This window comes from Copadichromis virginalis, linkage group LG22 (assembly GCF_057382275.1).
Source record: "Copadichromis virginalis isolate Kocher_CV1m ecotype Utaka linkage group LG22, C_Virginalis_male_GT1.1, whole genome shotgun sequence".
Lineage (NCBI taxonomy): Eukaryota > Metazoa > Chordata > Actinopteri > Cichliformes > Cichlidae > Copadichromis > Copadichromis virginalis.
The window spans coordinates 14143571-14168030 of NC_140638.1; the positions used below are offsets into that span (position 1 = coordinate 14143571).

The window sequence follows — 24460 nt, forward strand, 5'->3', positions numbered from 1 at the left end:
GAATTTGTGTAGTATCATAAATTAGTGTCACTAATTAAATTTCAGTCTCACCTGTTTAAAACTTGTCTCCAGTTTTTGATTTACTGACTGATATTTTTTCTTTTTCTTTCTCTGGTGATGGTATAGGAGAAACAGGTCACAATTCAGTAAGCTGCAAATATGAAGGTGATTTATTTCTAAAGAATGAGCAGCCATATTATCCTCAGAGTTTCCTTATGTTAACAAAAAAACCTAGTTAAAAACACAGTCTATAGTATATCTTACTAAAGTGGAATCACATAGAAACACAACAGAGTGTCAGCCGCTGCAGAAAACCAATATACAATTTTGAAAAACAAAGTACACCCTCGTTCATTTCAAAGGTTTTACATGTTAGAACATTAATTAGAACATTAATCATCTTCTTCTCAACAGGTCAAAATCGAGGTAATGAGGAAACTAAAAACATGAAATTACTCACCATTACATTATGTATTTAACAAATACTGAGCCAAGATACAGAATCAGCATGTGAAAAATCCCACCCCAAGTTCACCTGTACTGCAAGTACACTCTTACTGGTGTGTAATAACACAAATAATCATATCTTACCTGCAGTGGGTGTCTCAGAAAATTCAACCCAAGGTCAGATAGTGCAAGAAAAGAAAAAAAAAACCCAAAGGCCTCACTTAACATGTTAAATCAAAGTCCATGACAGACAAATAACTGTGAAGCACGGTGGTGGAGGGCTAATGATTTGGGCTTGTTTGCATTCAGTGAGTCGACCATGAGCTCCTCTGTGTACCACAGTGTTGTAAAGTAAACTGTGAGGCCATCTGTCTGACAAATAAAGCTCAAACTGGGTCATGCAGCAGGACAGTGACCTCGAGCACAGCAACAAATCTCCAACAGAATGATTTAAGGTGTTGCAATGTTCACAGACTACTTCTGCATTCTGGCTTAGTTTTTAAATAAATACTGACACACTGTAATATGTCATGTGACGATGTTCATCTGAGGTTGTATTTAAATCAATTTAAGACCTGCTAAGGACCAGATGATTTTTTTAATGTCCTGATGCGGACAATCTCAGAACTGACAGAGGTGTACTTTTCCTTTCTCACGACTGTAGTTTCAGGTAACACACTGGCAGAAAATACAATACATGACATGAAGTCTACACACAGCACTGAAGGTGAAATAGGAGAAAGCTTTATTCTTTGCTCTGTTCTACAAAACTTTATTACAACATAAAGCTGACGAACAAAACTGCGTCTGCCGGACACGAAAAGTTTCTCTCTGGAAAATGCGGACATCATTTGAAAAGGACTCTATGTACAGTATTTATTGAGCGTTTGTTGAAGGTTCACTTTGGAGTTTTAGGAATCTTTGACAAAGAAGGAAGACGACACAAAGAACAGCAAAACATTTCTACTGGATACTTTACAAATGTCTCAAAGACTTTAGCACCATTTTGTTAAAAAGGTTCTTGATATAACAATGAGAAAAAATAGATTTAGAGCTGACCTGGTAACAAACAGTTCACACATTTATTTCTTTTCAGTCAAAGGGATTTAACAGGGAATGACTGGGAGAATTTTTGATTTTTTTTTTGCTAACTATTTAAAGCATACTTATCCAAACACGGTAGAAAATATTACAAAGGACAAGAAATAGGGCGTTTCATCTCCCTGCCTGTGCACTCAGTCTTGTTCTCATTGGCTGGTGGGAAGTTTTGCTTTGTGTCTTTTTGTGCGTCTGTGGGGGTTTTTTTATCCTGTTTTGATTGGTTCATTGGTAAAAAGCACCTGATTCTTTACACCCTGTCACGTTACAGTAACAAAGTTTGAGAAAGCAAGACAAGAAGAGCACGGCTGACTTTTAGAACCTGATGTCCCAGTACTGCAGCGTCGCTTTAGTGGCCTCAAAATCATCTTCGGCTGCAGCAAAATCGTTGTCGGTCGTTGACAGCAGGCCCCCGTCTTCTGAATTAGAAAAAAATCACCGTGGTTAAGACTGAATTTGCTCTTTTTTTCTTCTAATTTAACATTTATTAATCACTTCATATCAGCTATTAAAAGACGATTGAATATTAAATGTATGTTTCATGTCTTTTCTTGATTTTTCTCTTATCTCACCAGTCAAGCAGAGGATCTGCGGCCTCTCCCAGAACCCTCCAGACAGACACCTGATCAGGGGGTTAAACCTCTGCTGGAAGCCCTCTGCGCATCGATAGCGCACCACGGCGTTGGTCTCGTAAGTCTGTCGAGCTTTTCCATATATGGAGGCATTTCTGACCCTTGGTGGTGGTCCACAGGAGGCTGTGGGAGGAGTTAAGATGCTTAAGTGCCTTCTCTGGGCTAGAATAAGTAGAAAACAGCTCGAAGCATCAAGCTCACGAGGGAGTTAATGAGTAATGAAGTGCTCTTAATGATGTCCCATTAGTGTTACTCACAGGTGCCTTTCTTGCAGGTGTATGAAAGGTGATAGTTGCAGGGCACATCGCTCCAGCGTCCGTTATCGTGCCACACCATCACCACACAGTCCTCTCCGGAGAGAAAGTAGCTGTCTGGCTGACCCCTGTACCAATTCTCATAAAGCTGTGAGGTATGTGTTATGTATGTTATTTTTATGTGTATACAAAGAAACAATAATCACAATAGAAATAGTTGAAAAAGCATAATATACATAATGTTTTCATTCTCCTCTTCTTCTTTGAGGTAGTTAATATTTAATAGTCTGGTGCCTTCCTGCATCCTGCTTGGTTTGTGTCTTACATAAGAGGTTTCAAAAAGAAAAACATAAACAGCAAAACTCGTTATGATAATAGATTTTCATTCATGATCATCCTGGCCATCATAAATAATAACCTACAGATGTGCTACTTTCAGATGCTCCCTTATTCACAAGGGGTCGCTGGATTCCTCACTGTTTTCACTGTGTCTTTTTTTTTCCCTTGTTGTTTGTGCTACCACTTGACATAATTGCCTTTTAGGTTCAATTTTACGGTCACATCTCAGTGCCTGCCTAGCAAATGCATCAGTGTTTCATTCCCCGTCACCCTCAGATGTTCTAGAACCCAGAAAAATGTAACTAAGCACAGGTGCTGGATAGCATGCAATCTGACATCAAAACTTCCAAGTAACTTAAATAGACTACAAGGCAACTAAAATTAATCACGAAGCAAACACAAAGAAACAATATATTTTAGTTATCGTGGCTGCAAAAGAAAAAGAATCTTGATAAATAGAAAGTAGATCTTAATTAATACACCGGGTGTCTGGTTCTCCAGTTTGAGCATTTCCCTGTTTTTGTTTTTTTGTACTCTGCAGTTTTGTTTTGTTTTTTGCACACATAATAAAACCTCCTCACCAGTGGGTTCCCATCAGACCAGTGGAAATCATCCTCAATGGTCTTGTCATTCAGACCGGTCCACTGGTATTCCTTGTAGTTGTCTGTTGACCAAGAAGTGGAATTGAATTTATGAGGAAAGAAATGAAAGCCACATTGTTTTCTCGTTCCCAAATGTGTTAAGGAAACCTACTGTTGATGTAAGCCTGTTCTTCAGGGGTTATTATGGACACCAGGTGAGCTCCCATCATGCGGCAATGCTGCTCTGCAGCCTCCCAGCTCAGACGCTGGCTGAAGTGTCGATAGCAGAAACCGTGAAATTTATCCCAGCCCGGTTCACATCGCTCCCGGTCTGAAAACATCACAGAGAAGAGAACAGGACAGCCAAACCAACAAGAGTCTTCAGATGTATCTGCAGGCTTTTATACTGAATAATTATATAATTTTCACTTCAGGCTGCATTGTAAGAAAATTACTGCTTGGCTTATTTTTGTTTGGAAACTTCTGGCTGATTCCCATCATATGTAACGTCCATTAAAGAGCAGAAGCGAGCTCACCGGCCTGACAGAAGTTTCCTTCATACGTCGGCAAACAGAGGCATTTAATGTGACCACCTCTGTCCGTGCAGGTGCCTCCGTTAAGACAGGGGTTGAGCAAACAGGCATCTGAAACACAACAGAGGGCAACTTTAAATCACTGCGCACCTGAAACCACTGGTCAAAGACTCATTTGTTATGTAACTGAATAATTACACATGTACAGGAAGACAGCCTTCATTTATGTGTAAGTCTAATTGGTGCCTGTGTTAATTAGAAGGCAGTTGAAGCACGTATGCTGACATTAGGTAAACAGCTGTAAGTAAATGTAGCAGGAACCATTTAGAAACTAAAGGGCATCAGGGTCGATGTTAGCCAACAGATGGCAGCAGAGGAGAACCTTTACAGCGTGGCCTGAGAGGGAAAAATCGTCAAATCTTCTTCTGGCATGTGTGCGATGCTTCCTTCTCTTTCTTCTTCATTTCTTCATTAGTAATAAACGCTCTCAAAAATCTTGTGGAAGAGGGAATCTAGACATGGATGTATTAATGTTGGGGGGGGGGGGTTGTTTCCTATAATATGGAGCCCTGTGGTTCTAACAATTAAAAAAAGGGCCCACTGGTCATTTTATTAAGCGGTATGCACTGATTTGCTGGTGTGCCAGTGGTACAATGAACTTTTGTTTGCTTTGTTTACCATTTTAATCAAAAGATGAGATGATGAGATGAGAAAAACATGCCCTTTTTAAAGTCATTGGACAGTAATATTCAACTGACCACCTTCTGACCTGCTGCTGCTTTTCATTAAAATGTTGAATTGTGTACATTTATAAGTGAAAATTTTAAAAAGATGAAAAAAACTAAAGAAACACCCTTCAGCCGTGCTAAATGTTGACATTGCATAGTTTGTCCACCAGAAGGCACTCTGCAAATTCCCTGTTTGCATCACATGTCTGCAAAAACATAAAAGTATTCACAGCCTTTGCATTGACACTGAAAATTTAGCTACGTTACATACTGTTTCCACTGTTCATCAAAGTCAGACATTTTTACAACTTAGTTGGAGTCCACTTGTGGTGCATTAAGTTGACTGGAAACAATTTAGAAAGACACAACTGTCTTTATAAGGTCTCTTAGCTAACAGCGCATGCCAGAGCACAAACCAAGCCATGAAGTCCAAAGAACTGTCTGTAGAGCGCCAAGACAGGATTGTATCAGGATTGTACCAATGAGCACAGTGGCCTCCATCAACCGTAAATGGGAGAAATTTGGAACCACCAGGACTCAGAATTAGCCTCCTGGCCAATCTGAACGATTGGGGTAGACAGGCCTTAATCATTGAGGTGACCAAGAATCCACTCTGTTCACATTGACAGAGTAACAGCATTACCCTGTGAGGACAACCATTTGTGCAGCACTCCACCAGTCAGGCCTGTATGGTAGAGCGGCCAGACTGAAACCACTGCTCAGTAGGAGGCACATGAGGGCATACTTGGAGTTTGCTAAAAGGCAACTAAACTTTTTAACCTGAACCATGTCTGGAAGAAACCAAACAGAATTCATCACATGGACAATAACATCCGTAGAGTGAAGCATGGTGGTGGTAGCATCATGCTGGGATGTTTTTCAGCAGCAGGAACTGGGAGAGTAGTCAGGGTCAAGGGAAATAAGGATACTGCAATGTACAGAGACATCCTTGTTGATAACCTGCTCCAGAGTACTGTGGACCTTGGACATCTTCTATCAGGACAAATACCCTCGGCACTAACTCAAGAAACAAAGGAGTGCCTTCGGGATCACTCTGTGAATGTTCTTAATTAGTTCAGCCAGAGCCCAGTCTTCAACCCAAGATCTGAAAATGACTGCGGACCGATGCTCCCCATCCAGCCCGATGGAGCTCCAGAAGTTCTGCAAAGAAAAAACTGTCCAAAAGCAGGTGTGCCCAGTTTGTAGCATCATAGTCAAAAAGAGGCTTTAAGTGCTACTAAAGGTTCTTCAAAAAAGTCGTAAGCAAAGGCTGTGAGTACTTATGTACATGTTATATTTTTGATTTTTGATTTTTAATAAGTTTGCAAAAATTTCAAGCAAACTTTTTTCACTTTGTCATTATGGGGTATTGTATGTAGAATTTCAATGTCAAAAAAGGAATTTAGTGGGTTTTGGAATAATGCTGTAACAGGACAAAACGTGGAACAAGTGAAGCACTGTGAATACTTCGTGTGTACTGTATATTTATCCATTTTCCTAACTGCTTATCTAGTTCTGGGTCTGCAGGGGGGTTGGGGAATGTCTACTGGCATCTTGTTATATTTATCACAATCAGATGATATCTAAAGAGAAAAACACTTCTGAAGCTTCATTTTGCTTTTCTAAATTTGTAAAACAAAGGAAAAACGAAACCATGAGTGTTCAAGCTGGAATTAAACATTTTACAAGTGGATTCGGTTTGTTTGCTTCCTTTGACACCCTGTAAACAAGAACTATGTGCTGCCTGTCATTATCCCCACATATTGCTCTCTTCAGAAATCTCTTTCATTGCTCAGATCGTGTGTATGAAAGGTAATAACTGCTTTACACGAATCAAATGAGATTCACGTGCACTCAAAGTTAAACCATCATTCAGTTTTGATGAAGAATACACAGATGGTGGATGGAAAACCACTGAGGTGCCTTTCAAGTCTTACCTATCAAAAAATGAAACTTTATACTGTGACGGTGTTCACATCTGAGACTTGTTTTTGTTTGCTTTTCAACAGAAACAGAGTTTAGATTCACGGCTCCATCTGTGAGCCGATTTCCTTCCCTTTTGTCAAACAACACAACAATAACTTGTCTGCAGACGACAATGCAAGGCTAGTAATTTCAATTACTGAATTATTGATGACTTTCTCATTGTGTTTCTCTGCCTCCTTTCCTCTTTAGGCTGCCGACTGCAGTATTTTATCACCATGAAGAGTCCATTGTATAAAGATCATTATTCACCCCAAAAAAGGCTTAATTATGGTGCTGAAGCTGAAATTATGTATGAGAAATAGGAAAGGCTTCTGCATGCACTAATCTATGTAATACTGAGGTTTTTGGGGGGAAGACAAACAGTTTGGATGCTTGAAAATTGTCTTGTAATAGAAGTGCAGCTTGGAGAATGCACATGTTTTCCATATTTTTCATCTTTATGAGTCCATTTGTGGAGTAAAACCATGAAAAGCTTACTTACTTACTTGAAATATATAAACTTTACTTAACCTCCTAGGACCTGGCATCCACATGTGTTGTATGTGGACATCACATTTTGGGCTGTCTAAACCAAAATACAAAATTTTGCTCTACAAGGGCCTAATATCCACTTACGAGGACATTATACTTCCACTGCGCTATCGAAATTTAAAATGAATGTCCTCATATGTGGATCTCATTTTTCTCAGAAACAAAAATCAGGTAAAAAAAAATCTGGTAATTCTTTGTTTTTTTATATTCATCAGGTCCCAATCAGCCCAAACAGCAAAGAGAAATTAAAAATGCATGCCATGAAAGAGTTCAGGTCTCAGGAGGTTAAAACAACAGCAAGTAAAGCCCGCTTGGGTCCAAATTAAAGTAATAAGGTTTGGCATATGGCGGCCACAGACTATTGTGACTATTGAGTGTGGAGGAGATACCAGTACACATGTTTTTCGGTGAGGAGAGCTGGACAGGGCTGTAGATGGGCATTAAGCCAACAGCAAAATAATTTCTGCTCCAATGTGGATGGAGGAACAGGAGAAGCACTATCAAAAACCTTAACCTCCTGCAGGTTACTTATGTGCGTGTTTCTGATCAAACCATCAGATCCAGACTCCATGAGGGTGGCGTGACAGTACAGCATCTTTTACTGGGACTTGTGCTCACAGCTCAGCATCGTACAACTCAATTGGCATTTGCCAGAGAACACCAGTACTGGCAGGTCCACCACTGTAGCCGTTTTCACCTCACAAAAAAGAGCAGGTTCACACTGAGCTTCTGTGACAGAGGCGAAAAAGTCTGGAAAAGCTGTGACAAACATTACGCATTCTGGTTTGAGAGTGGGTGGCCGGTGTGTATAGGCAGTTATTGGGGAACCAATGCGTTGATGCCATTGATTTACCCACACATCCCCCAGACCTGAATCTTATTGAGAGCCTCTGAGATTCAGGTCTGGGAGTAGATCCCCCACAACACCACCTGCCATCGAGTCAGGAGCATGACCAGACATTGTCACATTGTCAGGAGTGCACATGGGGCAATAAACATTACTGCTACATCATGAGACAAGTTGGATCCGACTGTGATTTTGATTTTTTTAACGGTTTTTTTGCTGTGATTTCGAATCTACAGTTCTCAATTTCGTTTACCTCGAATTCTACATTCAGTAAAGATTTTTAGTGTAAATATTTTGTTTCTCAAGATCCACACGATATCTTAGTTTTTTTTCAAAAGCTGAATTATTCTGAATAGTGTTTGACTTACAATATTAACATACACCAGGTTGTCAGTGGCCTTTATTGACATACCCACATGGAAATCTTAATAGAAGAACTCTGAGGTCGACTTTTTCCAGTTTCTGAAACTGTGCTTGATGAAATGCAAGTCAAGCCTTAAATGGTTTGTTGGTGACCTGGTGGATGTTAAGAGCTTAAAAGCAGCTTTTCTCTTAAATAAGTTTCCATCCTAAATTTCCCATATTTCTTGAAGTTGAGTCCACAATGGCAGCTGCTTCTTTTGAAGATTCAATAAACCCGATTATATGGAAGCCAAGTGCTCCAATGGAAAAATAAAGTGCAGTTTTAAATAAGAGAATTAAAATTCAAAAATATTTCATTTAAAAGATGAATTTAAAACCATGAGAACTGTGTTTTATGTTTGTTTGTTTGTTTTGTGGAACAAATAAGCTTCCATACAATGCATCAATATCCACAGCTGCCACATGAAGTCAAAAAAACGAATGTACCAAAGGGAAGGAATATAAAGTAATGCATTTATCAACTTGTGGTAAGACAAGAAACCAATAAAGATTTGTTGCCTTTATCATTATTAGACCTAAAAACACAATACAAATCTAGAACAACTGTGATTAAACAACAATTTTTAAGTCGAGTATGAAACATTAATGACAAAAGGACACGTGAACATGTTGCTAAATGCAAACACTCGTGCAATCTACAATGAAAAGGTTTTGTGCTTGTAAACATAATAATCTGTGCTTTTTGTACCACAGTGACTAAAACAGCAATGAAAAGGAAGAAAGAAAATCAGTTAAGACTTAAATATAAAGCATTACTGCAGCTTCATTGGTCAGTGCTGTTACATTCAAAGTAATTGTTACTTTCCAGAGAACGATTAAGTCCCTTATTATGTTGCTTCCCAATTAATGGAAAAGATACTATGAAAATTGAAAGATAGCAAGAAGAAAATGATTTTATAACATCTTTTGCACCTGTTTGGTCCAGAGATGGATGATTTACAAATAAAATCTGATGAATTTAGCTATAACCATCACTCTGGCAGGTCCTCACTGGAGAAGAAACCCGTCATTCAAAAACACTAGTAAATACAGTACTTCACAGAAGTCATTCTTTGGATGAGGAAAAAACATCATGCATAACAAGACTGGACTGTGGACAAATGTCAAATGGGAGCTGTCCCAGTGTGAGAATCTTGGAGGGTAGAGCGGGGGAGTCACAAGGAGAGGAGTAAGGAGTGTTTAAGGGGAAGTGGGAAGAGTCAGAAGGGTGAGTGGGCTTGCTGAGACAACAGGTGAAAAAAACGTGGGAAGTCATTTGAAAAGCAGGACGGGTGTTTTACAGAAAATGGAGCAGAGGCAGGTTGGGCAGAGGAAAGACGAGGAGTTTTAGTGCATCACTGTGTCGAGCAGGAAGAGGACGGTTAGACTGATGAAAGTGGCATTAACATTACCTGAAGATTTCCCAGTACCGCCTACGGCTGCCCTCTCATTGGGCATGATAAGCAGAGTTGGCGGCTGGGTGAAAGTAATGTCAACATCTTCCAGAGCGTGACCCACTGGTGGTATCAACATTTTGGGGGTGGTGGTGGTTGGGCTCCAGGTGTGTCTGGACCGGTGTGTGGTGGTGGTGGTGGTAGCTGCGGTTGTGGTTGTGGTGGCGACAGTGGTCGTCTTTGTGGGCTTTGTACCTCGAGAAGAACTTGAAGCTGCTGTGGAGGTTTTTTGGCTGTACTCATTGCGAGATTCTTGGGGTTGAGTTGTGCTGGTCAACAGATCCCACTTGGATGTTTGAGAACTGGAAGGAAAGATGGCGAAGTCCTCAGAGGCATCAGTTTTCTCTTGAGATGTCGGGGAAACATTAGTTTCATCTTCGAGGGTCGGGGCAACAGTAGCCTCTTCTTCAAAGACACGGATTGGGATAACGTTGGCTTCGTCTTCATCAAGCACAACAGTTTGGGAAAAATCACTATCTTCTTCTAGGGCTGAGGAAACATCAGCTTCTTTCTCAGTAAAAAGAGCTGTGCTAACATTAGCTTGTTCATAGACATGGGTTGAAGAAGTGTTAGCCTTTTCTTCATACTCAAAGGAAGGAGCAACATTAGCTTGTTCAAAGACTCGAGCTGAGGACATGTTAGCCTTTTCTTCATACTCAAAGGAAGGAGCAACATTAGCTTGCTCAAAGACTCGAGCTGAGGACGTGTTAGCCTTTTCTTCATACTCAAAGGAAGGAGCAACATTAGCTTGTTCAAAGACTCGAGCTGAGGACGTGTTAGCCTTTTCTTCATACTCAAAGGTAGTAGAAACATTAGCTTCTTCTTCAAGGGTTGAAGAGGTGTTGGCTTTTTCTTCATACTCAAAGGTAGGAGAAATATTGGCTTCTTTTTCAAGAGCTGAGGAAGTGTTAGCCTTTTCTTGCAAGCTAATGTTTGAGGAAAGATTAGGTTCTTTTTCAAGGACAATAGTTGGGAGAACATCAGCTTCCTCTTTAAGGGTTAAAGAAGCATTTATCTTTTCTTCATACTCAAAGGTAGGCGTAATATTAGCTTCTTCATCTTTAAAAACAGCAGTTGGGACAGCATTACTTTCATGGGCTGAGGAAACATTTTCTTCAAAATCAACCGTTGGAGAAACAATGTTCTCTTCTTCAAAATTTAAAGAAAAATTTGCTTCTTTTTGAAGAGCAAGGGTTGGGGAAATTTTTATTTCTTTTTCCAGAGAAACGGAAATGTTGGCTTCCTCTTCAAGAGTTAAAGACACTTCACCTTCAAAGGTTGGAGCAAATTTTATGTCTTCTTGAAGGGTGGTCCTAAGTGTATCAGGTACATGACCACTTGCTTCTTCATAAGTATCGGTCACAGTATCCAAATACATTCTGTAGCCTGATGTTAGATATAGTGCTGTGGGCGAACTGGTGGATGAGTGAGAAGTGTTTGAGACGTCTGGAGAGCGAGTGGTAACTGAACTTGCTCCAGACACTTGCAGGTCTTCAGATTTTGATGTGGGCAGCATTTTATCCTCATTTTCCAAACTGAGCGTGTCTTCAATTTCTAAGCTTGCACTTCCCTCCTGTTTAGAGTTGGGGGACTCCCACAGCTGTGAGGCTGTAGAAAGAATATCCAAGCCCAGTTTGTCAGAAAGGGGTGACTGAGATGAGGCTGTCAAATGTGGAACCACTGTCTGAGGTTCAGCATGGGTGCTGCTGGCAGAAGCAATGGGAGACGGGTGAGTGGTGAAGCCAGAAGTTGAGGAATCTGATGTGGAGATGAAACTGGCTGGACTCATATCGAGTTTGCTTTCTGGAAAAGAGCATAGAACATTATGGGATTACATATTGTTTTTGAGAAGTATATTTAATTGCTTGGATGAGAAAAATTAGAAGAAACAATAAGTCTACTGTCAATCTCTGACCTTCAGACCAAAACGATTAGAAACAGGAAAACAGCTAGCTTTTCAGAAGGTAACAAAATCTGCCCTCTTCACATAGGTGACCAAACTCTAGGACGTTACAGCTCTTAGCCAGAAGGTAGTCCAGAATATAACCCTTTTAGTTCTTCTATTATAATAAAAAACATAAAATGTGACATGGATATCTCATGCTAGCCTAACTCTTGACAAGAAAGTAATTTATCTAAGATAATAATGTTTGAACTTTTGTGGGACATGCACATACCTTCAGAAATATCTCCAGAACCATCCAAAGGAGCCCACACTGAGGTTAGCACCTCCGGAGTAGATTCAGTAGTTTGGGATAATTGTGTAAGAAGTGTTGCCTCTTCTTCTTCTTCTTTTGAGGCCTCAGTTGGGGGAAACATCTGCTCAGAGTCTACACGGGTCTCCTCCAGCTCCACTTCAACCATGGGGTTAAGGGTTAAAGTAGTAGCCTCCAATAAACTGTCCTCTTTAGTACGGTTGCTGTCGGTCTCACTGTAGTTGGGTTCTGATTTGTTAAAAGACAGGGTGGTCTGTTGTACTTCTTTGGTCTCATTCAGAGTTCCAGATGGCTCTGTGTTTACTTCAATATTTGTGTCTGGCTCTGTCTGGTTCTGCATCTCAGGCTCAAATGTGGGTCTTTCAGACTGCTGAAAGGTGAGACTCGAGTTCTGGCTGGAATATGTTTCATTGTAATCAGTGAGCAGAAATGATGTGTTCTCTGCTGAATTGTGGGTTTCTGTGATAGTGCTGCTCATCAGTGCTGTAGGATGCTGGGAATCGTAGCTCATTTCTGTGGGAGATAAAGTTTGGTCGAGCGGCTCGTGTAGTGCAGGCGTTGTGTGGAGGGGAGACTCTGTTGTGTCTGATATCAGCATTGGGTGTGTATCAACCGGGCTTTCTGTAGTTACAGAGACAGTAAAATAAGGCAATGATTCAAGCATGCTCTGGGCCTCTCGCTCCACCTGTTCTGCTAGTTGGTTCAACTGAATTTCTTGATATTTTTCCGTAAGAATAACAACATTGTGTTCAATGTCTTCAGGTTCTGTGCCCACATAGTCCATCGGAGAGTCAGTGGAAGCATTTCTGTTTTCTGCAGAGAGCAGACAAACAATTAAATGTAACATGTGAAATATGGAACAAACAAATCTAGTTATGCTTTCTTTCTTGTTAAATATGCACTACATATTGTTCCAACATCATATTTTTATTCCCTTCTAGAGTAGCTTTTCATGAGTCATAACAGTCAAAATAATGCTTATTTATCTGATGATGGGCTTTGATATGAACTCTCAGTTCATTCTCTGTCTAAATCAATATGTTTGGGCCCATCTCCCTTCAAGCCAAGTTTCAAGCTGTGTTTGAGATTACCAGGTTATCTTCATATACAGATGCCATCATATACAGTGGCTTGCAAAAGTATTCGGCCCACTTGAACTTTCCCACATTTTGTCACATTACATCCACAAACATGAATCAATTTTATTGGAATTCCACGTGAAAGACCGATACAAAGTGGTGTACACGTGAGAAGTGGAACGAAAATCAGACATGATTACAAACATTTTTTACAAATAAATAACTGCAAAGTGGCGAGTGCGTAATTATTCAGCCCCCTTTGGTCTGGGTGCAGTCAGTTGCCCATAGACATTGCCTGATGAGTGCTAATGACTAAATAGAGTGCACCTGTGTGTAATCTAATGTCAGTACAAATACAGCTGCTCTGTGACGGCCTCAGAGGTTGTCTAAGAGAATATTAGGAGCAACAACACCATGAAGTCCAAAGAACACACCAGACAGGTCAGGAATAAAGTTATTGAGAAATATAAAGCAGGCTTAGGCTACAAAAAGATTTCCCAAGCCTTGAATATCCCACGGAGCACTGTTCAAGCGATCATTCAGAAATGATCCCCAAGACAAGGCCGTCCACCTAAACTCACAGGCTGAACAAGGAGAGCACTGATCAGAAATGCAGCCAAGAGGCCCATGGTGACTCTGGACGAGCTGCAGAGATCTACAGCTCAGGTGGGGGAATCTGTCCATAGGACAACTATTAGTCGTGCATTGCACAAAGTTGGCCTTTATGGAAGAGTGGCAAGAAGAAAGCCATTGTTAACAGAAAACCATAAGAAGTCCTGTTTGCAGTTTGCCACAAGCCATGTGGGGGACACAGCAAACATGTGGAAGAAGGTGCTCTGATCAGATGAGACCAAAATGGAACTTTTAGGCCAAAATGCAAAACGCTACGTGTGGCGGAAAACTATCACTGCACATCACTCTGAACACACCATCCCCACTGTCAAATATGGTGGTGGCAGCATCATGCTCTGGGGGTGCTTCTCTTCAGCAGGGACAGGGAAGCTGGTCAGAGTTGATGGGAAGATGGATGGAGCCAAATACAGGGCAATCTTGGAAGAAAACCTCTTTGAGTCTGCAAAAGACTTGAGACTGGGGCGGAGGTTCACCTTCCAGCAGGACAACGACCCAAACATAAAGCCAGGGCAACAATGGAATGGTTTAACACAAAACATATCCATGTGTTAGAATGGCCCAGTCAAAGTCCAGATCTAAATCCAGCCAAGAATCTGTGGCAAGATCTGAAAACTGCTGTTCACAAACGCTGTCCATCTAATCTGACTGGAGCTGTTTTGGAAAGAAGAATGGGCAAGGATTTCAGTCTCTAGATGTGCAAAGCTGGTTGAGACTGGCAGACTGGCAGCTGTAATTGCAGCAAAGGTGGTTCTACAAAGTATTGACTCAGGGGGCTGAATAATTACGCACACCCCACTTTTCAGTTATTTATTTGTAAAAAATGTTTGGACTCATGTATGATTTTTGTTCCACTTCTCACGTGTTCAAATAAAATTGATTCATGTTTGTGGCTGTAATGTGACAAAATGTGGGAAAGTTCAAGGGGGCCACTGTAGATTACAGACCAGACCTTTTTGAAGCCAGGTATTTATTGCAATCTGAAGCAGGATGTTATTATATCAAACTGTGGCCTTGTTAAATCAGATCAAATTAGAGAAACTGTATTAATCCCAGGGAGAAACTGAGTAAATACGAGCCAAAAAAGGGAAAATCATAAAAGGTCCACTTTAGAGTTTTTGTCAAATTAACAATCAACAGTTTGCATTTAAAGGCACAACATTATCACCTTTGAAACAGTAAACATCATGAAGGCTGGATGGCTCTGGGAAGCCAGTCTGGTTGCTGAATTGGTAGAGAGTTTTGACGCCAGGCAGAGCACCCCCACAGCGTTCCCTTGGGGTTATGATGGGGTACCGTACGCTGCCATCAGACAGCCAGCCAGGGCTGCAATGGTCCAGTCCTTCACTCCAAGCCAAGTAAAGCTGTGCTGTTGTAGCCAGCTCTGCCCCTGCAGCTCTGCAGTACGACTGCGCTTCATTAAATGTTAATTGCTGTGGGATGAAGTCATGGAAAACCTCCCCTACAGACAGAAAATTTGTTCAGTCTTTTACTTTTTCTGGATACAAGTGAGTAAAATGCTGGCACATAATGGCACGACTGCAATTATGTGCCAGTCTTAATTTATAATGGATATTTGTATATAGTAAGTGGCATGTTTTTATCTGATGTGACGCATGACATTTCACTACAGAAAGTAAAAATATATAATTATATGTTTGAACTAAATAAAATCATTGTAATAGTTATTGTCCATCACAGATCCCTAATGCCGTTTTCCAAATGTAAAATGTATAATTTGACTTACTGACAAATTAGGCCAGATGTATCATTATTGCATTAAGCCTACTGGCAAAAAAACAAAAAACCCAAATCCTACTATTTACATATAGAAGTTATTAAACTGTTAAATTCCTACCATTAATTTCGTCTACATAACAATAAACATCGAACAGATCATCTGGATCCATTGTCCCATAGTTTCTCACTCCTGGTTGCCCATCCATGTCTCCATAGCAGCCTTCACGAGGCACTTGGATTGGATACCTGCAACAAAGCAGCAAAACAACCATCATCCTCACTTAAGACTCGACAAACATGTGACATAACATCAATGCTGCATTTGGCGATAGCTTGGTAAATCTGCAACATTACCAACTGGTAATGTTATGACACGTTTACTCTGTGGCCACTCAATAACCAGCTCACACATGGGTACTTATAGAGCAACACAAATATAATGTATTTACATATAACAATAACTATATACAATAACTATAATGTTATTTAAGAGTCTGGGTGTTTTTTTTTTATCATACTAAAAGGCCTACATGCCCATGCTACTTTATTGTTTCCTTTGTTTATGCTGATGGATGGATGGTAGGTAATACAGGATTTCATAACTCCACTCCACTCCAACTCCAATTTACCTATGTATATCGACAACATGCATATAATGGCATGCCATTTTGATCTTGTGGGTTTGACACATAGTTTCAAATCTCATTGCCTTAAGTACATTTATACAGTTATTTAACTGACATTACATTTTTGATATAGTCTCTAAATACAGTAAACTAGTTTTGTGGGTCCCTTGCAATACTCAGGTGCTGTTCTACTATATAAAATGTTTTTTTACATCATTGTTAGATGGTGTCATTCATATAAATTAGATTTTATTGTCATGAGCCTCTTTTACTGTATGGGTGTATGTTTAACAGAAATGAATATTGCACTATACAGTTAAAGAGGGTGGACAGTGTGTTGCTAATGAAGTTGTTATAGGTGCATAAATGGGTCAGTTTAGAGGTTGGTGAGTGGTTTCTTATGTTAGGTAAGTATAATATGACATTGTTTTGTAATGTTGCTACCATAGTAAGATAATTTTGTTTATATTGAGATGTGAAGCACACCTGAGGGGCAGGTGGAGAACGGTACCGCTATACTTTGTAAGTAAGCAACCTCTGAAACACTGTCTGACCGATGAAGACGTCAGTGATTACAAACTTATATCAAGAAGTCGAGTAAAACAACAAAAACATCTATATCAGCTGCATGAGCCTGTAAGATATGTTTTATCTATCTCTGTCTTTTTAATAAGTTGTACTGTGAGCATGATACAGAGGGCACACAGGTGATGAAATACCTGACAGACTGGTCTGCGAGCCAGCCCGCGTCACACTGCTCATATCCGTCGTAATAAGATGCAAGCAGCTGGTCGGCGGTGGCGATTCGTGCCCCGATGGCCTCACAAGCCCTCTGGGCCTGATGGAAGGTGAAGGCATACCGACCCAAAGCATCTCTGTAGTGGAACACAACACCTAAAAACACACACAGCATGCACATAATAACATACCTACAAATACATTAACTGCATTACCTGTTTCAACTGTTTTAAGTCAATAATTTGGAAAAGCTCCAGGAACAAAGACATCTTACTAAATGGAAAGAAACTGAGCTGGAAACTGAGCTACACAACTAGAAACAACTCATTAATTATCATTACACAGAGGATTGGGTATCTTTGGGTTCAGGCAGTTTTCAGTGGATTCTACTAAGATGAGAGATTCAGATATTTTCTTACCAAAATCACAGTGTGGAACCAATAATCAAACTGCGATATGATTTCAAAACACAGGAGTTTTAGCAGAGTCAGTATCCTTCTTGTGGTTTTTCTTTCTTTTTCTGAGAATTGTAGTTAAAAAACACAGTCTCTAATAATTCTGTGTAATCTACCCCAAACTTTACTAATGAGCCATGTCTTTCATCGCGTTACCTTTGACCTTGAGCTCCACGAGGTCACTGGCGTCCTCCAGGCCCTGCTGCACCTCGCAGCGGTAGTGAGCCGAGTCGCTGGAGCGCAGATCTCCCAACCAAAGTGACGCATCATCAGGGAAGGAGGTGTAGTTGAGCAACGCCGCTCGGTCTCGGTACGTTTCATTGACCTTCACCTTGTGACCCTGTACCACTAAGATCTGCGTTTCAACCCCCCTTGATATGACTGACCACTCGACCCTCGGTACAACAGGCGTCGCGGAGGTGGAGTTGGAGATGGGGGACAGAGACACCACACAAGGGATGGAAATGGAGCTGCTCAGTGGAGCAACAACTGGTCCTGAGTGGGGGATGCTCACGTGGAGCTGCTCCACCTCATCTGGAAATTAATAAAAAGAAAAGAAAAGTGAATCATGCTCCCACTTCTCAATGCACTTTTGTAGTCTCTGTTTATGGAATCAAAAAGTGATCAGGGGAAATGTAGACACCGTACCGTATGTGTACCGTAGAGTTTGGGTGGGAAAGGCCAGTGTGAGATGGCAGACTGCATAAAGAAGTGGAAGTATCTGCACATGTCTGTGGAGATTAAAAAGGCAAACACAATAAAATATTAATAAAATAAATAAAATGAAGAAGAAAAGCAGATATTTTTCTTCCAATTTCACAAATATGTAGAATTAAATAAAAATGGATTTTTAATAAGTACAATGATTTCTGACATCGGAGGTCATATGTTGTGTCGGTTCATCTTATCTTATCTAACCTATAAGAAGGAACAAATGTCCCAGACACATAAGAAAACTGAGGGATTCAGTTTCAGTTTTCAGGATATCAGTTGAAAGACTGAAATAACTATCCACATTATATTGAACAGACTTGGTGTTATCCCGCTGACATAAAGGAGCTGTAATAATGTTTTATTAGCTGCACAAATGTAATTTCTATCCCATAAAATGTCAGAAACAGGTCTCAGTATAATACCAGAGCTTTTAAATTTACCATAAACTTGGCCTCAACACATCAGTGAAACTGCTTCAACAAACACTGAGCATTATGGTTCTCATAAAACTACAATTTACAGCAGGCCTTTTTCCTATAAGTCAGGATTAGTTTTAGCTGAGCACACTAGAAAACTGGCAACAGAGTTTAAACATTAAAAAAATACAATAACTATAAAATTTTGTGAGAAAGACCTTTTGTTTTAAGTTGTAACTTTGGAGCAGAAGCTCTGAGTAAAACACACGTGTCCCAAAAAAAGCTCAGCCATACAGTATAAAAGACCAACTTCTCTGGTTTTCGAAAGGAAGCTGGAAGCAGAGGTTCCTGACCACAATTCATTCATCACCTCCATGAGCTAATGACACGGCGTTTCAGCCCAGCGGCATCCTGCCAGTTCTCCGTCACCAGCCTGGCCCTGTTATTAACCCAGCAGCCGTGGCAAGACATCCACAGCGACTTCACACAACCTCCTGATTGGGCCGTCATTGAAAAACAATTAAATACTGGACAGTTTCAACAGTCGTCAAGGTGTTTCATCAGTATTCCTGTCAGTGTCATATTCAACCAACCTCACACTTCACCAGAAACACTGATAGTGCAAGGTTAGACCTTTAATCTTGCTACCTAAAGTTGTCGGATAAGAAATTTCTTTTATTATAAAACAGAAATTTTACACTGTACAATACAAGTCTTTATAGTATTAACTTCAGCCACAACACTTGAAGTTGGAGTAAATACCATTAATAATCTCATTATACTGCAATGTTCTGCTCAGCCTAAACGAACAGCACAGCACGATGGCAGCACTCTCCCCCAACAGAAGAATGCTCTCTGCAACAGCATAACTAGACTGAGCATCAACGACAGACGCCTAAATAATCCTGATCGCATTAAGACCCAGCCCACAAACCACAGGACCCAGAGGATTCCCTGGTCTCCTTCTGTGCCCAAATGGGTCAGAACTGTTTTGGCACCATGACGAGGATGTGTACAATGTGAGGCTGGTGGTAATAACCGGTGGCACCATTGCAAAGCAAGCAATCTGACTGTATATTGCTGTACAAAAAAAACATAGAAACACAGTTCAAGCACTGTAAAATCCTGTGACGCCTGCTTGTGTTTTCTTTCAAAAGAAAGTTTAGTATTTACAGTATACCGAGTGATTAACTGACATAGTGGGAGAAGCAGAAACTTAAAATTGTGGCAGAGGCCACAATTTTCATGCCACACATGTCATTTTATCACTGACTCATAGGAAAATTAGTCTTTTTTCAAATGCTCTGTTCCTCCAAGTCAACAGACTTGCACTTTTAGATCTCAAGGCATCTGAGTGATCGAGGGTTTCTGGAGAAAAATGAAAGTGATCTCTATTTCTATCTCACCCCTGCGACCACAATTTTAACATCAGAAACATTAAAAAAAAATTACAGATACTGTGGAGCAATGACTTGGGATCCTTATGCTTTTTAAACCTGTGTAGAGGATATAAGCAGTTTCACAAGAGGTGAGCGAAGCTCGTTTGAGAGATTTGGACGGTTGGATACTCTGAGTTACACAAAATGCCATGACCATGGTAACTAACCGGGCTTGAGCGACACAGGTGGAAGCAACTGACAGCTGGTGGACATTTGATTGGTGGATTTAAATTTCCTCTCTCCCTCTCGCTCTCTAATCAGCATGACTATCCGGTGCCTAACAGGATCTCTGTTTCTTAGTGGAAGACCAGTGTGTTTTTACAATGCCAAATTTTAAACCCCAACCCAGCGCAGACAATCCAACACATCGAGTCCAGCAGTAGCAACAATCACACCACTGATAATCTTAAATTTTTACTGTTCTTGTAATGACGGAGATCACAATCTCCGTCATTAACAGCTAAGGAAGGTGGAGCTTTTGCACTGATTAGTGCTTTGCTGATACCACCGATCCAATAAAGCTGTAATTTGCAAAGAGCGTTAAAGATGATGGTTTAAACAGCCATATATGTTATCACATCACTTAGTTTTTTCCATAAACTTTCTCAATATGAGCCTCAGAGCCTCTAGTTGTCTTCTGCAAGGTACGGTACTACAAGAATTGACCTCCTGTATATCAAGTAGATCCCTGGTAAGGAGTCGGCACACACAGCTCAGTAACTTGTGTCACATTAAATGGCCTTCTTTGATGGTAGAATAACTGTTGTCTGTTTTCTTGCCAGCTGGGTGGACTCCATGATGCTGGTATCACTATTAGTATTCTTGAGAAGACGTTTCACAAAAAAAGCGAGGAGCGGGCCAAGAGGACAGCTGCACACTGTGCTTTCACTTCATACCAAGTCCCTTACAAAGGGCTTCAGGGAAAATTAAAGGACAGGGCACTGGCACACTTGCTTGCTTTTTCTCTTTTCTTTCTTTCACCCCTTTCATTGATGGAGAAGGAAGTTTCAAAGCACTAAGAATCATTCTAGGGCAGGCTTTGTACAAAAGAAAGGGCCACATTAAGACCCCGCACACTGATTCAAATGGTATAATGTGACAGTGTGCTTAAATACCGGTTTGTGCTTTCAGATTGATGACAGCAGAGAAAATCCTAGTTGCTGCTGGTTGTTTTGTGCCGTCTTTAGATCGCATTTTTCGGCGTCGCCTTCGCCAAGCACTTTGCAGGTCTGCTTGTTTTAGTGAGGTTAGCAGTGAAGACAAGTCAAGCTGAAATCAATGCCACCCACTGCAGCTACGGCCCACAAACTGCAGCCAGCACTCTATCCAAAAGGGCAACTAATCCAGAATCTTCTGTGGAATAATCAGCTACAGACTAACGCATTTATGGAAAAGAAAACATAAGAAATTGGCGTTAAATAAACCTCATCAACTTTATGCAAACATCCCTGTCAGTGCTGCACAGACATTCCTCTGCAGCCTGCATCAGTGTCAATGCACACAAACCAGGAAGAGGCTCCTGATCCCAGTTTAGCCAGCTCAGACATGTCAGTTTGACTGATGTGCTGTAAACTTGGAGGAGTGCTGAGCTGGAACTGGCTTTAGGAGGGATATGTCCAGGATAAAACAGAACAGGGTCCCATAAAAATGCACAGTTTTTGCAACTATGGTCTATTTGTTGTCTTCTTTTCTTCTCCTTCTTTTAATATTTAAGATTTCAGTTTTCAGACTACATGTAAACAGAAGTTAAATGTAACATAAAGCAGCCTGTTCATTTATTTCAACTTCTTTTCTTTTTCTAGTGTATGAAAAAATTATTTAAGCACAGAGTTTATACTCTATCCAGCAGCTGCTTCCTAATGCAATTAACATTGAACAAGATGTTTGACCTGGAAGAAGTTTAAACCATATTAACTAAATCAATTTTATTTATTGGCCCTACACACCAGAACTCTGGTCAGCAGCTGGATATTCAGTTGGACAGTTGTGATTGAATAACTGACTCCCACAAGTATACATTCTTGCTGCTATTTGCCTTAATAACAAATCCATTTATGTTGATGACATTTGCCTGACCTAAACCAGACAGAAACCACTTTTACATCCAGCTCAAAACAAATAAACTTAATGTCAGTCTTTACTTCATTTGGAGACCTTGGCAGGGTCAAAGGAGGTGATTCAGTTCAGAAACATCAAACCCAGACTTTGAATATAAACACTGGCTACTGTACACTTAACAGCAGAGCGAGTTGGTAAATGAGGCTATTCACTCAGCACCACACCTCCATCTCCCTACATCATCAGTGGTCTGTCTCCTGTCTACAAGATTACCACTTTGGAAGAGCCACCCACCAGCTGATTCACCACCCACTTTGTCTGGGAACAAATTAAAGTGTGTTTTGCGCAAACACCTGATCCTAGGCTTGACTCAGTGGATCCACAGATGAAGCTCAGCCTGTACAGCTGTCCTTTTATACACAGGAGGCGATTTCCGCTTGTGTTCAGGATCAGGTGGGCTCTGCTTTCTGAGACGCATCACTTTCTTCGTTCAGGGCAAACATGCCCAGGAGTCAGGCACCTGCAGTTTGAGCTCAGATCTGCACTCAAATACTCAGATACACAGACTCTACTAAAGTAGCTTTGCATGAGCGATAGTTAGAAACACTGCAAAGTCTTTCAGCTTACCTGCTTTCTGAAACAAGCTCCTTCCCTTTTAGAGAAGAACCCCTTTAAATAAATCTTATTTTGACTGGCTGCCCCTCTCAAGAAGAAGGTCTGAATACTAGGTGGGTATGGCAACAGAGCTATTCAAGCACCCTGGAGCCTGCACTTTTGGCTCACAGGGGTTATTTTGCATGAAATTTGTGTCACGGGGCACAAATGTGTTGTCCTCCGTCATATGCAGTAGCTTAATATTCAGTTTGAATTGCCAGGATTGCTCATTCATTTTGAATATTTTGACATGAGCAGCGATTCAGAGGTCTGAGCAAGGCTTGCTATTTATCTAATTATACACCTGAGTGCAACTCATCCTCAACAACAACAACAAAAACAAGAACAACTTCTGTAACTATAGCTTTAGCTGAACAACCTACTGGTGCAGTGGAGGATCAACAACATATCTGGCTCTAAATTGGAGCAGATGGCCGTCCATTCTCCACCATGCTTTACATTTCATCTTATATTTAGTGTAGAGTTCATCACTCTAGTTTGGGTCAGATCTCTAGATAGATTGTGAGCCACATTTTTACCAGCTGTGACTGTGGCTAGTTTTGACTTTGTGATTTTTTTGTGTACTGACCAATTTAACATGTAGAGAGGGGAAGGCCACTTTTGTGGGTTTTTCTTGTTGTATGTTTGCCTGTGTTTGTCTGTGGACAGAGTTTGTCCACATGAGAGAATTGCAGCTGTGCAAGACAGTCACTAAACTTTAAGCTGTGCAGCTGAGATCAATATAAAATCAGGATTTGAAGAGGGTTGTGGTCCAGCAATTCGATGGCATCCCACTGGAAGATGATAACATGATTACTCTGTCATGAAATTACAGCATAACCACACCACTGGTTTCTATATCTGCTCAAATCTGACCAGAGAGCCACAAACCTATTAAACAGAAGAAAGAAATCCTTAAAAGTCTGCTTCATCATTCAATTTGCCCTCTGTCTTTCTACCTGTCCATTACTGAACTCCACCTGAGGTGGACCACAGCGAGTGAAGAGTTAAAATACGCACTTAAAACAAAAAGCAGCTTTTTGTTCACACAGGGCAAATAAAAGTACTGAGTGTGAAATCCCAGGAAAAGCTTTTGAATGGCAGGGGGGGGGGGGGCTTTGTAGGAGTCCAAATTGATAGTAAATGCGTTTAAAATAGCCCGTTATCCTTCCTTTACCTTTATAGGTGTGCATGCGTAAAACACGGAAACACGGTTTAAACACAGTGGGGGACAGCAGTTTACAATTAATTTTAGGACCTTTCGGAGAACATCAATTACTACAGCGCAATTAAGTGGCAATGAGTATAATTGTCTTTAATCATACGTCCATTTAACCTGACACAGGAGATTCAAAAGAACTTTGGAAAGACCAAATCGCATCATCTACTGCGTATCATTGACCCATCGACCTTAAGGGAGAGAAAGAGACAGAGACGGTAAGCCTACCGGATGACTCTCAGCAGCATCTCAGCTGATGCAGGTTGCACTTCTTTGCTGTAAAGAGTATTTTCCGTGAGCGCCTGTCAGCGTGCTGCAGTGCGACTGTCCTGTCACGGGAAAAGCGGCTCTGGATGCTCTGCGCAGGTAAACGGTGGCTGGGACCGGCACACTCAGAGGCTCGGGGAGAAAAGAGGGAGTTGGGAGAAAGTGACGCCAGATATGAAACCCTGAACTGCCCACTTTTTCACCCAACAATCGGGATGGAGATGGCGCATGCCTGTCAAGGGGGATTGGGAGGGATGACAAGTAAAGAAACCGATGTTATAGGCTATGAAGTGAAGCCTGCAGAGAGGAGATGACCTGCATGTTTTTACTGCAGGGAAGCGGAGAACTCACTGAGCGTCACTTGGATGAACCAGGGT

General features: G+C 40.9%; 1 protein-coding gene across 2 annotated transcripts; it reads right to left on the minus strand.

The window, feature by feature from the left end:
* Positions 1 to 1169: 1169 nt before the first annotated feature.
* Positions 1170 to 24260, minus strand: LOC146682987 (brevican core protein-like). Of its 2 annotated transcripts, none has more exons than XM_085445688.1 (14): positions 24045 to 24260; positions 17965 to 18047; positions 17473 to 17850; positions 16843 to 17017; positions 15616 to 15743; positions 14926 to 15219; positions 12010 to 12861; positions 9791 to 11635; positions 3888 to 3995; positions 3524 to 3682; positions 3352 to 3434; positions 2435 to 2579; positions 2118 to 2300; positions 1170 to 1961 (listed from the first exon to the last, which is right to left on the minus strand). In XM_085445688.1, exons 1-14 carry the CDS (start codon positions 24062 to 24064, stop codon positions 1861 to 1863), a joined length of 4554 nt encoding a protein of 1517 aa, XP_085301814.1. In that variant the 5' UTR covers positions 24065 to 24260; the 3' UTR covers positions 1170 to 1860. The 2 variants fall into 2 exon arrangements, with proteins under 2 accessions (XP_085301814.1, XP_085301812.1); XM_085445686.1 differs by having other exon boundaries at positions 1170 to 1964; positions 24045 to 24259.
* Positions 24261 to 24460: the final 200 nt, after the last annotated feature.

Excerpts from the sequence above, each read along its gene's own strand:
- LOC146682987 (XM_085445686.1), bottom strand. The coding sequence starts at position 24,064 with ATGCTGCTGAGAGTCATCCG. Across the intron at positions 15,220-15,615 it reads TTATGTAGACGAAATTAATG|GGGAGGTTTTCCATGACTTC; the intron begins GTAGGAATTTAA and ends TTCTGTCTGTAG. Across the intron at positions 3,996-9,790 it reads CGGTACTGGGAAATCTTCAG|ATGCCTGTTTGCTCAACCCC; the intron begins GTAATGTTAATG and ends GTTGTGTTTCAG.